Consider the following 16,103-nt stretch of genomic DNA (forward strand, 5'->3'; position numbering starts at 1 on the left):
CCCTGCTTCAAGGAAATGTCAAATCTCTTTTGGAAATATATGGGACATGATACTAGGTAGGTTAAGATCAACAGTAGATCTCTCATTTGAAGGGCGCAATCTCACTTCCTAAGAGACTCTGCCCCACTGTGCCCTGTGCACACTTTCTGCTTTTTAAAAGTAAGGCCTACATATTCAGTAAGTACGCTATGGGCTCTATTACGGAAGAAGCAGGTAGGGGCTTTGGCTTTAAAGGATCTTCAGTCTATCACAGTGTCACACTGATACTAAAGTTATCAGGAAACATCATCAGAAACACAGTACACTGACATATAGGTAATACAAAATCAGTATATCCTTTACAAAATCAGTATATTCTTGAATTAATAGTGAATGAAAGTCGCTCAGTTGTGTCTGACTCTTTGAGACCCCATGGACTATACAGTCTATGGAATTCTCCAGGCCAGAATACTGGAGTGGGTAGCCCTTCCCTTCTCCAAGGGATCTTCCCAATCCAGGGACTGAATCCAAGTCTCCCATATTGCAGGCGGATTCTTTACCAAGTGGAGCTATGAGGGAAGTATACCCTTAGCTCCCTTAAAAATAACAAAAACAAATGACAAAGAACACATAACAACAGTGAATATTAAAAATTACTATACTTAGCTTGTAATACAAAAAACCCTTCGTATGTTTTCAATAAATACAATATTTGATATGAAAATAAAAAAGTAAAGCAGGTGGGGAAGGGATGGATTGGGAATTTGAGATTAGCAGATCCCATCTATTATACAGAGAACTGATAAACAGCAGAGTCCTACTGTATCGCACAGGGAACTATATTCAATGTCCTGGGAGAAACCATAATGGAAAAAGAATATGAAAAAGAATATATTTATATGTGAATCACAGCAGAAATTAACACATTATAAATCAACTATATTCAATAAAGTAAATTTTTTAAAAAAGTAAATTAAGCTGACTTATTGATTTAAATTTGTTTAAACCTATAAGGAAAAAGAACAGGCAACAACAATGCCGACCAAATCAAGGAAGCCTACCCTAGTTGTTGCAATACACCTCACGGGAGATCTGAACTCCTCCTCCATCTTGGTCAGGGCAATGATAGTTTCCGCAATGGCATTCTTTGTCACTCTTGACCACGCTTCTGACAGATGACCCTAACGAGCAGGACAGAATAATGTGATAAGCAACCAGATTAGGTATAATCAAAGCAGAAAATTCTGTTCTTTTAACATCCCTCACCAAAAAGGAAACTTTGCTAGTGGAATTTTAGATCAAAGGGCATACTTTAAAAATCCTGCACAACCATATTATAAACTCAACCTCTAATTACTATTTAGATGATTCAAAAGAAAAGTATGTAAAAATTTAGGTTCCCAAGATGGGGAAACAATAGAAACAGTGTCAGACTATTTTTCTGGGCTCCAAAATCACTGAAGATGGTGATTACAGCCATGAAATTAAGACACTTACTCCTTGGAAAGAAAGTTATGACCAACCTAGATAGCATATTGAAAAGCAGAGACATTACTTTGCCAACAGAGGTCCATCTAGTCAAGGCTATGGTTTTTCCTGTGGTCATGTATGGATGTGAGAGTTGGCCTGTGAAGAAAGCTGAGTGCTGACAAATTGATGCTTTTGAACTGTGGTGTTGGAGAAGACTCTTGACAGTCCCTTGGACTGCAAGAAGATCCAACCAGTCCATTCTAAAGGAGATCAGTCCTGGATGTTCATTGTAAGGACTGATGCTAAAGCTGAAACTCCAATACTTTGGCCACCTCATGCGAAGAGTTGACTCACTGGAGAAGACCCTGATGCTGGGAGGGATTGGGGGCAGGAGGAGAAGGGGACGACAGAGGATGAGATGGCTGGATGGCATCACTGACTCGATGGACGTGAGTTTGAGTAAACTCCGGGAGTTGGTGATGGACAGGGAGGCTTGGCGTGCTACGATTCATGGGGTCACAAAGAGTCGGACACAACTGAGTGACTAAACTCAACTGCACTTTTTTCCTACAGAATTCAAGGGCATTTCACCTTACATTTAGATAAAAACATAACAAATACTAAGGTGTCTATGACTGAGACATTTTGATCATTAAACCCTGTTATTTAACATAGAACTCGTACATCTAAGCTGATTTGCTTTAGAGGAGTATTACTGGAACCCAAGAGCATAAATGGATTTAAATTACAACTACCTTAATTTGCTAACTTGATTTTTACTGAACATCAACATGTCACTACTATAGAATTTTGGTATTCCCAAACATCTTTCCTAAATATGTTCATCCAGTGAACATACTTAGAAAGCCTATTTGAGAACTGAAAACATTCTCTATTTCTCCCACTGAGGAAATGTCCATGCTGCTGGAAAAGTGATAGAACTTCATTTTTTTCCAGAACATGCTTTTACTAATCTCATATCCATGTGCTATCAATCTTTAAAGGCACAGCTCCAATTTCAATTCCTCTTCCTCCAAAATGCTTACCGTTTACTCCACCTCTCAGGATCTACCATCCACAGTGTCCTGCCCTCTTCGGGCTGGACTTCTGGAAGTAAGAGAGCCAGGCATTCTGAGAAGTAACTACCTTTCCTCCACACTCTCGGATCTCCCCACAAAAGCAAAACCTGGACAGCAGTACAGGACATTCAATAAACCGTGACAACGGAAGAAGACTGAGAAACTTCACACTGAAAAAGGCCTTTTCTTGTCTAGAGTCTTGGACTCAGGCTGCTTTGTAGGGTTCAAAGAGTATACTTTGTTTTTAAGCTTTAAGTCTTGGAAGACTTATGGAAATATTTCTCAAGCAAATTAATTGGGAAGCTTGAAATGCACACAGTTTATACAAAAGGAAAATTTTTCACCAACTGAAAAGACAAAGTGTGTGATAGTGAACTTACTAAACAGAGCTTGTGAATTAGGCAAAATAACATGAATGTTGTCTGAACAATGATTACGCTACTTGTTTTGTTAATCAGGTTTCTACTGGGAACTTACTGCGGCCATATCCTTAACAAGTTTAATGATGATCTCTGAGATCTGGGTAGGAGTGGAGCCCTTCATCCACCAATGACTCTCACCTCGACGGATGTAACTGCAAAGAAAAGTCAGCATTTGTAAACCAACCAGTAGTAGTTACAAATGAACAGGACAAAAACTTATTTAAAATGATTCAACTGGTTAGGGCATTTTAAAAGAAAATTAATCACAATATTACTCATAATCTATCTCTTCAACTCTAAGAGAGTAGCTATTCTGATATATGTCCCCTTTCAAGTATTTCATTGTTTATTATTATAAATATCAAACATTATTTTTGCATGCAACTTTTGGAACAGTACCATTCAAAATAGATCCACAAACACAAACTATTTGTTACCAGTCCACATAAAGATAAGAGCTTGCACCAGAATATGTCAACTATATGACTAATCACTACCGTTTAGTTCAGCTCACATTTTTCCCCTGGCAAGCCTATCCAGATGAAGGAAGGGATACACTTATAACATTCTGGTGCTTAATGTCACGAATTGGCTCCTTCTCTAGCATTATTCCAGATGTCCTTAACCTTCTGCTGCTATACACAATTCTGTAATAAACAGCCCTCTACAATATCTTTCTGTACCTGTATGAGCATTTTTTGAGAGAAACAGTTCTACAGAGGTAAAACTGGTAGGTCAAAGGATATGCAGATTTAAATAGACTGATGTTATCAAACTGACATCCAAAAAGGTTTTAGCAATTTAATTAGATGTCAGTTACGCCAATGCAAAGGTATTTCACTATTGTTTTAATCTACATTTCTCTGACTACCACTGAAGCACCTTTTATTTACTGGGATTTGTAGTTTTTTAAGCATTTTTAATAATTTTTGGCTGTGTTGGGTCTTGGATGCAGCACATGGCCTCTGAGATGTGGCACACAGTCTTCTCTGTCATTGTGGCACGTGGGCTCCAGAGCACGTGGGTTTGCAGTTGCAGGCTCAGTAGTTGCCCAGCAGCATGTGGGATCTTAGCTCCCCAACCAGGTATTGAACCCATGTCCCCTGCATTGGAAGGTGGATTCTTAACTACTGCACCACCAGGGAAGTCCTGGCATTTGTAATTTTTCTTCTCTGAACTGACTATTCTTGGCAGAAATCTGTATTGGTTGTTTGTTTTTTCACTGATTTGTAGTCATTCTTCTAATATTATGACAAATAATTCATTGCCCACTAACTGTTAAATATTTTTTTTTCCAAGTCGGTTGTTTGTATTTTAAAAACAAACAACTTTCACTTTTATGTAGCCAAGCCTCTGAGTCTTCTCCCTGTTACTTCAGGTTCTGTGTTTGATTTAAGGACGTCTTCTCAAATTGATGATTACAAAAATGTTCTATAATTTGTCCTAGTAGAGTTTAAAAGCAAAAATATGTGAAGTTTCAGTTGATCTCAAGTTTACTGTGTACATGGTGAGAGGGTCTCTAGTTTTTTGTTTTGACTTGGGAAGTATTCTAACATCATATACTCAGCAAATTTTTCTTTCTCCACTAATTTGAAACGACACTTTTATTATACACAGCATTCTCTTTCACACACAGGTCAGTCCTTTATGGCTTCTATTTCTGGTAAACAAGCAAACAAGATGGAATCTGAAGTGTCTGAAACCTTCAAACAGTAGCTCACTCTGTTCTATTTTTGTACCAAAACAGATGCAATGACCCACCTGGAATTGAAAATCATCGGGAGGGTGACTGTTGTCACTCCTTTGCCCACGGAGGTGCCAGCTGTTCCTGTGATGGTGGTTCCTTTGGCTTTCAGCTGCACTGTGAGTGCTTTGGCAATGCATCCTAGAAACATGTCCAAGATACCTAGCTTATTCCAATCTCCTTTCTCTGTTGAGTGAATAATGTCACTGATATCTGCTGGCGGGAGAGACTTGACTCCTATAATGCTGGCCAGACGGTTAGGGGTCACTTCAGGCAAAACTCGTCTTAGTAAGGAGGTCACCTGGTACGAAAAATAAAAGAATTCTATTTAAAGATTTGGGATTGACATATACACACAGCTATATTTGAAATAGGTAACCAACAAGAACCTACTGTATAGCACAGGGAACTCTGCTCATTATTCTGTAATAGCCTAAATAGGAAAATAACTTGAAAAATAACAGATAACCTGTACACGTGACTTGAATCACTTTGCTGTCCACCTGAAACTAACACAACATTGTTAATCAGCTATACTTCAATTTTTTGAAAAAAGATCAGTGTTTTATTTAAAGTATTCTTTTTTTTTCCTTTTTTTGAGTCCAGCTGCCATTCTATGACTTCAAAAGTTTTGAGGGCAGACAAATGATTTAAGCTTGATTTAATTTCTCAAATGACTACCACTCCAGGGCAGCAAGAAAAAAACACATCTCTTACTTGGTCATTATATATTTCAAGGTAATAAGGCTGAGTAGCAGAATACTATTTATCACAATAGCACATTACTAAAATGGAACATATTTTGTTCTTCCATATTCTCACTATAACGAGTCAAAAAGAAAAACATGGGGTTAAAATACAATCCAAAAACCAAAATATGCTATAACCAACAAACAAACAAAAAAAACCCCCCCAAAAAACAAGAAACACTGATTCTCTTTGTTAGAATAATTTTTAACAATGTTTCAAACATGTATACCTGTGGCCGATTCATGTTGATGTATGGAAAAAACCATCACAAATACTGTAAAGTAACTATCCTCCAATTAAAATACACAAATTAATTAAAAATAAAAAGTAACAAAATAAGCCTCCAGGTAGGAGATGTGCAGTCACCTGTCTCTGGACGCGTGGGGAGGCGGTGTGGAGCAGTGAGAAGAGGTCCTGGAGTAGAGTCAGCTGCTGGGCCAAGTACTGCCGGCCTACGTTGGAGCCGCTCAAGGCCAGGACCATGGAGAGCAGCTCAAAGCAGTAGGCATCAGAGGAGGCATCTTCATCGCTGGGCTGGGAATTGGCATTTTCTTTGCTTGATATGGCATGTTCCCATTCCTCTCGGACTCTGGTGGCTTCCATCCGAATGGCCTGGACGATGTGAGCACACACCTGTTTAAGGGCAACATAAAGAAAATGTAAAAGTGTATTTGTAAGGTCTAATTAAAAAAAAAAGAATATTAGTTGATATTCAATTTAATACTCCTCCTCCCAGTTAATTCTCCATCATACCATTCTCTTAACACATCTTAAAAACAATTAAGGAAAACGATGATTAAAAACCTGAGTATTTAAATCAATTAGTATAGAAATGAATGCTATACTGGTTACCAATTCCCTTGCCTGTGGTTTAAGACATGAAATGAAAACAAATCACCATATTTAATCACTTCTAAGGCATCTTTCCCCCCATATTTCTATTCATAATGTGATTTGTAATTGATACAATTCATAATTTAATTGGCAGCAATTTCCTTTTTTTTAGTGACAGAAAATAACAGCACATTTTACAACTGGTAGCTTCTACAGGTCAATAAAATGCTGTTAAAAAGATAAAGCACAAATAAATTTATGTGATTTATTTAAAAATGACTTAAGGTGTTGAAAGTTAAAATAGTGGGCCAATTTACAACCTAATTCAAAAGTCAGTATTTTATTTGACTTTGAAAGGGTTAATTTTATGTTATTTAGGTATTCCCGAAGTGAATTCCCATTACATGAATGACCTAGTGCTACTATACCACCTCGTAATAATTAGAAATATCTAACACTGGTTTAGTTAACATTATAACTGCTCAGCAGAATAATTAAAAAAAAAAACAACAAACAAACAAACAAAAAAAAAAAAACAAAGGGGAAAGGAACACAGGAAACACAAATGAAATCTGATATAACTGGGTATTTGACACCAAAATGAAACAATCTACCTGAAAATGAGAAAAACAAAGAGCAGCAAGGTAAGAAAGTTAACATTCATAACAAAGTCTTTAAAGTGATGCAGGTATGCCAACATACTCCTTTCTCTCTAGAAAAAGGCAGACACATTCTGCAGGACCTATAAAAGAGTCAGCATAAAAAAGCCTCCATAAATTTTAGAAAATGCTTTATGCCCTAAAAACAAAACTGATGAAGATTATGAAATGACTATTGACCAACCTGTTTTTGTAGGTTAGTCAGTTTACTCCTGCTGAAGATGATTCCAACCATATGTTCTTTCAGGTCAGCATCTGATGTTGCCTTTAAATACAGAAGGGGAAAAAAAGGAAGCAGGCTCTTTTAATAACATTCATATATTTGACATTTTGAAATGTCTTGATAAGTAATTATGCAGGTATATTTATAAGGTGAATTCATTTTAAATTGAGATCTATAACACTAAGAAGAAGGATAAAAAGTTTGAAGAAATCACTATTGGCTAAAGTGACCATAAAAAAGACAAAATTTCTGACTTTAAGAAATCCAGAGAAGTATACTTCATGGATTTCTTATAATCTAGTCAACTTGTGTCAATTTGTTTAAATCTATTTCTAAACTGTGAACACTATTAGTTCATATCCTATATTTGGTTATTAGAAGAGCAACTCAGAAAACGATATTTGGTTAGAAAGGAAGTGTCCTAACAACACTCTCTGATAGTGGTGGTCTTAAGTTATTCCAACACTGACAGTAAACAAAGAAACCTATCACAAGAAGAAATATGAAGGCTGAAGTTTTATAGAGCCCATCATGTGTAAGACACTGTTTTAAGGGATAAATATACAAACAGATGTAAGCATACACATACACACAACCTTACTTAATCTTCAGAAAAACCTCATAAGGGGTTTGATGTTCTGCCTGCTTTATAGGTAAGCAAACTGAGGCAAATCACCCTTGTATTAGAATTGAAAATGACTCTTGGTTTCACTTTTCTTAGGATAGAGATAGCCACAAGAGAATGTTGCTCCCAACTTAATAATGAGAAAAGCTGGTAATCTACAGAACTGTAATTTTTGGGTGCCCACTAGAAAGCTGATATAGGCAACCAGGGGAACTAAAATCTAAATTGACAAACCCATATTGCTGGACACTTCAAATTGTTTTTGTACCTAATACAAGCAAATGAGCAAACAATGAACCTTACCTATCAGCAAAGGTCTTATAGATCTGAACAAAACTATCAACCAACTGAATTAACCACATTTATAGAACTCTTCAAACAACAACAGCAGAGTTCACATTCATTTAAGTGCACATGGACATTTGCTAAACTATATTATTACTATGAGCCAGAATTCAGGTCTTAATAGTCTCAAAAGTGATAAAATTATACAAACTATATATATATATATATATAGTACACACACACACACACACACACATTTGACCACAAAGGAATTAAAGTAGAAATTAACAATACAAGGCTATCAGGAAAACTCTCAGAAATTAAATAAGACACTTGTAAATTACCCGGAAGTGAAGGATAAATCAAAGTAGAAGTCAGAAAATATTTTGAATTGAATGAAATGGGGAAAAAAAACAACACTCAAATCTGTGACACTAAAGCAGTGCTAAGAGGAAAATCACAGCATTACTTATACGAGAAAAGAAAGATCTCAACTCATATTAGGACTTTAAGAAGTCAGAAAAAGAACACATTAAATCCAAAGCAAACAGCTGGAAAGATATAAAAAAAGAAGATACATCACAATAGAGTCTAAGGATAAGAGTATATTATGAACAACTTATGCCAATAAATCCAGCAACTCAGATGAAATGGGTAAATTACTTGAAAGGCAAAGCTCACTCAAAAAGAATGGATAACTGCAGTTTCCTTGTATCTACTAAGGAGAGTAAGTTTGTAGAATAAATTTTGTGTGTGTGTGTGTGCTACGTATAGCTGGAATACACTTTAACACATGAGTTCCTTTTAGAGAGGAAGATCTTTTAACTTCTTTCATAATTTATTTTGCTTTTTCCTTTTTAAAAGCAGCTGTATTGACATATAGTTCACATACCATATTATTCATTCATTTAAAGTATATAGTTCAATGGTTTATATGCATGCCCAGATAAGTGCAGCCATCACCACAGTCAATTTTAAAGCATTTTTACCACCCCAAAAAGAAACACTGTGCCACTCAGTTATCACTCCTCTAGCTCATCATCCTTAAAGAAAAATAAAGTACATATAAGGAAACACTGCATACCGATTATTATACACAGCAATATATGGGTTATTTTACTGAATAAAAGAAAATGAAAAAAGAGAAATATATAAGAAATCCATTCTGATAAAAATTCTCAATACACGAGGAACATCCTCAAACTGACTAAGCGCAGTCACAAAAAATCTACAGTGAAAGATTGAATATTTCCTTTTTCCAATCTAGCAAAGGCAAACATATGTGATCTCACGACTTTTATTCAACATGGTAACTGAAAGTATTAGCCAGTGGAATAACTCAAGATTGGAAAGAAAGAAGTAAAACTGGCTTTCTTTGAAGACCATATGATTATCTATGAAGAAAAATTCCAAGGTTACTACAAAAGAGCTTCTCAAACTATTAAGTAAATTTAAGAAGACCATGAAAAAAAGTGAAAGTGAAAGTCACTCAGTTGTGTCCGACTCTTTGAGACTCCATGGACTATACAGTCCATATGATTCTCCAGGCCAGAATATTAGAGTGGGTAGCTGTTCCCTTCTCCAGGGGATCTTCCCCTCTGGGGACTGAACCTAGGTCTCCCATATTCCAGGCAGATTTTTAACCAGCTGAGACACCAGGGAAGCCCAAGAATACTGAAATGGGTAGCCTATCCCTTCTTCAGTGGATCTTTCCCAACCCAGAAACTGAACCAGGGTTCAATTGAACCAGGGTTCCTGCATTGTAGGCAGATTCTTAACCAACTGAGCCATAGAGGTGTCCCTTAAGAAGACTACAGGATAAAAGTTTAATGCACAAAAGTCAATTGCATTTTTATGTACTAGAAATGAATAACTGCAAAGTGAAATAAAAATATTTACAATAGTATCAAATGCTTAGGGATCAATTTCAAAAAGTGTGTATAAGACATGTACACAGAGCTGAACTATAAAACATTGCTGGCAGAAATTAAAGAAGATCTAAATAAATGGGCAGAACTAAATATAATATTCATGGATTTGCTGTTGTTTAGTTGCTAAGTCCTGACTCTTGTGCAACCCCATGGACTATAACTCACCTGGCTTCTCTGTCCATGGGGTTTCCAGACTCAATATTAAGATGTCAGTTCTCCCCAAACTGACTTAGCACTCTGGTGCAATTCCAATCAATATTTCAGCAGGCTTTTAAAAAAGAATTTATGTTTTTTGTGGAAGAAGAAGAAATTGATAATCTGCTTTTAAGCTTTATATGGAAACGGAAAGAACCTGGGATAGCCAAAACAACTTTGAGAAAGAACTTGGTTGGAATCTCTCTCTAAGCTACAGTAATGAATGTATTGAATCTCAATACAGCCTGATGTTGGTGTAAGAATGTACATATAGATTAATGAAACAGAATAGAGTCCAGAAACAGACCGATACACTTCTGGTGGACTGACTATTGATAAAGGATAGTCTTTTCAACAAATGGCAGTAAAAGAATCAAATATCTTCACATCAAGAAAAAGAACCTCTACTCTTAATTTACACTGTATAGAAAAACTTGAAATATATATAGTTCTTAATAAAAGAACTAAACTTCTGTTTCTAGAAGAAAACAGGAGAAAATTGTTGTGACCTTAGGTAAGACACAAAAATCATGAAAAAAAAAAAGATAAATTGAACTTTATCAAAACTAGAAACTTCTCTCTGAAAGATAAGTCATAGACTAGGATAAAATATTTGAAAATGTATTTTTACCAAACATGTATTTGGTAGAAGACCTATAAATATATCCTGAATACATGAAGAAATCTTCCAACCCAATAATACAAACAGCTCAATATAAGAAATATGGGTAAAAAATCTTAATATACATTTTGGTAACTGTAGTACAGAGATGGCAAATAAATACATAAAAATTTGCTCAATATCATTAGTCACTGGTGAAATCCATGTTAAAACTACAACAAGGGGCTTCCCTGGTGGCTCCGTGGTAAAGAATCTGCCTGCTAATACAGGAGACATGGGTTAGATCCCTGGTCTGGGAGGATCCCGTACGCCAAAGAGCAACTAAGTCCATGCACCAAAACTACTGAGCCTGTGCTCTAGAGCCCAGGAACCACAACTACTGAGCCCACGTGGTTTGGCATTCATGCTCCGCACAAGACAAGCCATTGCAATGAGAAGCACGTGCACCTCATCTCGAGAGTAGCCCCCTGCTCACGGCAACAACAGAAAAGCCGGGCAGCAACAAAGACCCAGCACAGCCAAAAGTGAATACATGAATAATAAAAAGTACTTACAAAGTTAAAAAAAACCACAAGATACAAGTATACACCTAGAAGAATGTATAAAACTAAAAAGAGTGACAGTATCAGGTATTGTCAAGGAGATGTGGATGTTGGTGAAAATGTAAAATGGCTTAATCACTTTGGAAAGAGTCTACAGTTTCCTAGGAAGTTAAACATATACTTATTATACAGCAACCCTACTCACAGGTATTTGCCCAAGAAAAATGAAAATATGTCCATACAAAGATCTGTTTGCTAACGCTGACAGCAGTTTTATTACTAATAGCTAAATAGAGGACATAACACAAACATCCATCAGAAATTTGTGAAAGGATAAATAAACTACAGTACTGCGATTCATGGGGTCGCAAAGAGTCGGACACGACTGAGAGACTGAACTGAACTGAACTGACTGAAACTCACACAATGGACTACTCCTCAGCAACCAAAAGAACAAACAACTGATACATGTTCTTATACTACCTATAAAAAGTCAGACAAAAAGGCTACTTTCTATACTGTTCCATTAAATAAAACCTGGGAAAAAGCAATACTATAAAAAGTCAAGTCGCTCAGTCGTGTCCAACTCTTTGCGACCCCATGGACTGTAGCCTGCCAGGCTCCTCCATCCATGGGAATTTCTAGGCAAGAATCCTGGAGTGGGTTGCCATTTCCTCCTCCAGAGGACCTTCCCAAAGCCAGGGATCGAACCTGGGTCTCCCACATTGCAGGTGGATTCTTTACCATCTGTGCCACCAGGGGATGGCTATACCATAGGGGCAGAAAACAGGCAGAAAATAGTTCAGCGGTTGCCACGGGGGAGGAATGAGATAAGAGGGCTGAATGCAGAGGAATGACAGGGAAATTCTGGGGGGGATGTGTTTTAAAAATTGCTTGTGATGGTTTCACCACTGTACACATTGGTCAAAATTCAAAACAAATGATTTTAAAAGGATAATTCTGTATGTAAGTTTTACTTCAAAAATCTGACTTAAAAATGTTTCCCTTAAAAATTACATTATCTCACTAGAATCCAACCACTAGCAAACATTTCCCATTCATCCCCAAAGCCTCAGCATACACTCTTCTACTGTTTGGCCAGCCTCTTTAATGCTCCCATCCTCTCATACTTTTAATCTAACTTTCCTCCATTCTCTTTCGGGTCTAACTCAAAGTCTAATATCCTCCAAGAAGCCTTCTCTGTCCATTCCAGGGACAATAACTTCAATATACTCTGAAATTCTATGACATGTGCAATTTTCCCACATATTTAATACAGTGATTATATACTAGAGAGTATCCCTGATGGTCTGTTTTGGGAGGGAGGGCATGACTGTTCATGTTTAAGAACAGAAGGCAAGGTTTTTGAGGGCTTGATACCAGTTCTCAAGGTTGTTCAGCAAACAACTGCCATTTGCTAAAATTCAGTTGATAGCTTAATGAGTTCTCAGTCTTATAGTTGTCAAAATGTTATCTCCAAAAGATACTGAAAAATAATTACCAGGGTTTATGAAATCCTTTTTTTTTTTTTTAAACAGATTCCAGATAGAAAAATGTGGATGATTTAGTTGCCTCTGTGTCGGAAGGCACAGAGTTAGCTTAGGGTAAGTCCTTGAAAATATCTTTCAGAGAACTGTCAAGACGAGTATTTACAGCATCTATTAATAAATACACGAGAATATGGAGACTAGTCATGGCTGACTTCTCTTTCTGAAAATGGATGAAGTTCTCTTCTTAGACACAGTGCTTTAGTTTAGACCAAATAAGTCAGGCAAATGCACTTTAGAAGAAATTTCAAGGACAATATAAAGGACAGGTTCTTCCAATAAAAATTGCACACATGTGTGTTTATGCCATGGTGGATATAAAGACAAACCAGACATGTTCTTGGTCTTTAGGAAGCTTTGATTAAGTTGAAGATACAAACCATGTATCTATCTTAGACATGGACTTGGGCAATCTTTGGGACATGGTGAGGGACAGAGAGGCCTGGAGTGCTGCAGTCCATGGGGTCGCGAAGACTCAGACATGACTGGGCAACTAAACAACAATAAACCATGTGTACCAATAATCCCAACAAGAGAGAAACCAAGAAGAGACACAGAAATTACTATGAAGTTTAGCAGAGGAAATATTTCTTTGTGTCTTCGCCATGAACCTTCTTCATGATTTCCCTTGAACAATCATAAAGAAGGCTCACGGAGAAGACAGTAGTTTTGAGCTGAACTGTGAAGGACAGAGAAGATGGAGGAAAGTGCACAGTGTAGTCAATGATGAAGCTGATTTTACAAATGACATTTAAACACAACAGCCCAAGGTTTGGAGCAAATTTTGTTGTTACTTAAAATACCAGCTAGATCATACATGAGCAAAAAGTGAGTATCTTCTGATAGTTCCTTCATCTTCTTTCTAATATAAGTAAAAAATACTAACTGCACAGAAACTAGTATCACATATACATTAAAATACATAGCAACATATGGATTATTCCACTGAACAAAAGAAAATGGAATAGGGAAATAAATATTTTTAGAATATAAATAAATACATTGTATACTTTTTCCTCTCCTTCAGGTGATGACAACAGTGCCTTTTCCTCTTGTTCTGGTGTGGGCTCTGCGTCTCCAGAGATGAGCTTTCCAAATACCTGGTGAAGGAGACAGGGAGGTGAGAGCAACCCAATGGCAGGAACTACCTCTGTGACAGCTGGAGGACTCAACAGCTGACTCTGCAAGCTTTATAACGTTCCTATGCTACTCTTACTGTACACCTCTACTTTTCAGAACTATGAATGCAAAATGAAATACAAGAATCTGGGCTTTGAGAAGAAAAAAATAGGCCAAACTTGTAGCTAACAATCTCTAACAAACTGAACAAAATACTTTCTTAGGCTCTTGATATTATTACTGAAGTAGTACATTATTTCATTTTATCCTGTGCTTGAATATGTGTAGTAAGGACACTCACTTGAGATGTAATGAGTCTGAACACTCGCAGAGTCTCAGCTTCACAGTTCCTTTGCTGGGCTACACTGGCTGAGATCTGGCCAGCAATTTTTGTGCTTTCGCCATCCTTCCAGCCCAGGACCTTAACCTGTCGAACTCTCAGTGTATTTTCTGGACCCTTTAATTCAATTTTGATGATGTGATTATCCCCTCCAGGAAGTTCACTTGTTACCCAACCAATGTGCCTGGAATCCAGATCAACCTAGGGGGGCAGAAAAGGGATAGAAACCCGATACAAGTGGATTACTATTTTGTTACTGTCCTAGACTTCATGACAGTGGTTATTATGTCCTAGTGTTAATAACAGTAAGCTCAAATAACAAATAATTGTACACACAGAAAGTGTATTGGATTATTTCAGATTATCTTATTTAAATCTTGTAAAGATAAGCAATACTCTAATAGCTACAGATGAAGAAAGTTAGTTAACACAGATGGCAGGAGTCTAGTAAGTGGTGGAGTGGAGAATTAAAATACAGGTCTGCTTACATTATATGTATTATATGGCTTCTGAGCACAAGTTACATAAGTGAAACCACTGGAAACAATTTTCATGTCTGTACCTATACTGCCTGTAAGTAGGAATACTCAAATGATCAGCAATGAAGTCCTGTTTTGTGCATCTTTACATGAAAGCACATTTAAAGCAAGGATTTTAGCTGTGCAGTTAGTTAATGTTTTACTTTTGAAGAAACATTATAATACTATGTAAATTCACATTTGTGATGACTTATTTCAGTATATTTCATTGAGAATCTAACTCTTCTCAAGGATTAAATTTCAGTGTACTGTAAAATGGTTTTTGACACTATTCACTCACAAGGGAATGAGTTTATACAGCATCTGTCACAAGCCCAAATAAGACTTGTTTTCTAGAGTAGGTTTGTATAATGACTTTTAACCTGGATATACTGCAGTGTTGTAAATTGAAAGATCTTCAAGGTACAGGACAATAATCTACATTATAATCTGAAGTGTGGCTGAATTATAGCGGCATTTGTGAATCGAATCTATGAAGAATTCTAAGGCACCCTGAATCTCCACAGGGGAGCAGAAGTCAGGTGGAGGGCTGTCGGCACAGTCTACTTACTCATGACTACAGAACATTTAGGAAAATAATGGGTAAGATGTTTAGAACAGAGACAGTTATAACTATTCCCATATGTGGACTATGTGCCAACTTAGTGTTTTGAAAAGGCATGATTTCCTATAACAGTGTGGCATGCCAAAATGAGAGCTCAGCAGTGGGGACTGAGAAGAAGACATCTCCACCAGGCAGTGAAAACATCCAGTGACAGCTTTAATTACCTGCTTTATTCTGCACAAATCTTCTACTGCTTTGCCAGTTAAGAAGGTCATTGAGGTGACTTTATTCTAAAATAAACAATTCAAAATCGTTATTATGCCATGTTCTTGGCTCTAGAGCAGACAGTGATTTCTTACAGCCTATCAATATCATATCAACTCTTCTGCTTGTCTTCTATAGTCCTTCTTAACTGACTTCATTCCATCTGTGAAACCAATCACAGTTCCTACAACTCCAATCTTTTTCTTATCCTCACAAACTCCGTCTTGAATCATACATTTCAGTCCTTCTCTATGGGCTCTGAGAGAGGAGGCTGGCATTCCCTCTTTTCATCCAAAGTCTAATCATTTAAATTCTATCTCTATCATGAAGTCTTTCAACAATTCGCCTTGCTACTTACGTCCCATTCTTATTACATTATTCTCATTGCCT

The 16,103-nt window shown here is 36.8% G+C and overlaps 1 protein-coding gene across 1 annotated transcript in view; it reads right to left on the bottom strand.

Moving 5' to 3' along the window:
* Positions 1-16,103, bottom strand: part of MYCBP2 (MYC binding protein 2) — a 266,575-nt gene that overhangs the window by 13,573 nt on the left and 236,899 nt on the right. Inside the window, exons 68-75 of the mRNA XM_052650329.1 lie at positions 15,674-15,739; positions 14,328-14,567; positions 13,918-14,007; positions 7,122-7,202; positions 5,811-6,077; positions 4,712-4,995; positions 3,006-3,102; positions 1,041-1,160 (exon numbers count right to left, since the gene is read on the bottom strand). Coding sequence (XP_052506289.1) covers positions 1,041-1,160; positions 3,006-3,102; positions 4,712-4,995; positions 5,811-6,077; positions 7,122-7,202; positions 13,918-14,007; positions 14,328-14,567; positions 15,674-15,739 — 1,245 coding nt within the window. The remainder of the gene's footprint in view (positions 1-1,040; positions 1,161-3,005; positions 3,103-4,711; positions 4,996-5,810; positions 6,078-7,121; positions 7,203-13,917; positions 14,008-14,327; positions 14,568-15,673; positions 15,740-16,103) is intronic.

Source organism: Budorcas taxicolor, chromosome 12, assembly GCF_023091745.1.
Source record: "Budorcas taxicolor isolate Tak-1 chromosome 12, Takin1.1, whole genome shotgun sequence".
In the NCBI taxonomy this organism is placed as follows: domain Eukaryota; kingdom Metazoa; phylum Chordata; class Mammalia; order Artiodactyla; family Bovidae; genus Budorcas; species Budorcas taxicolor.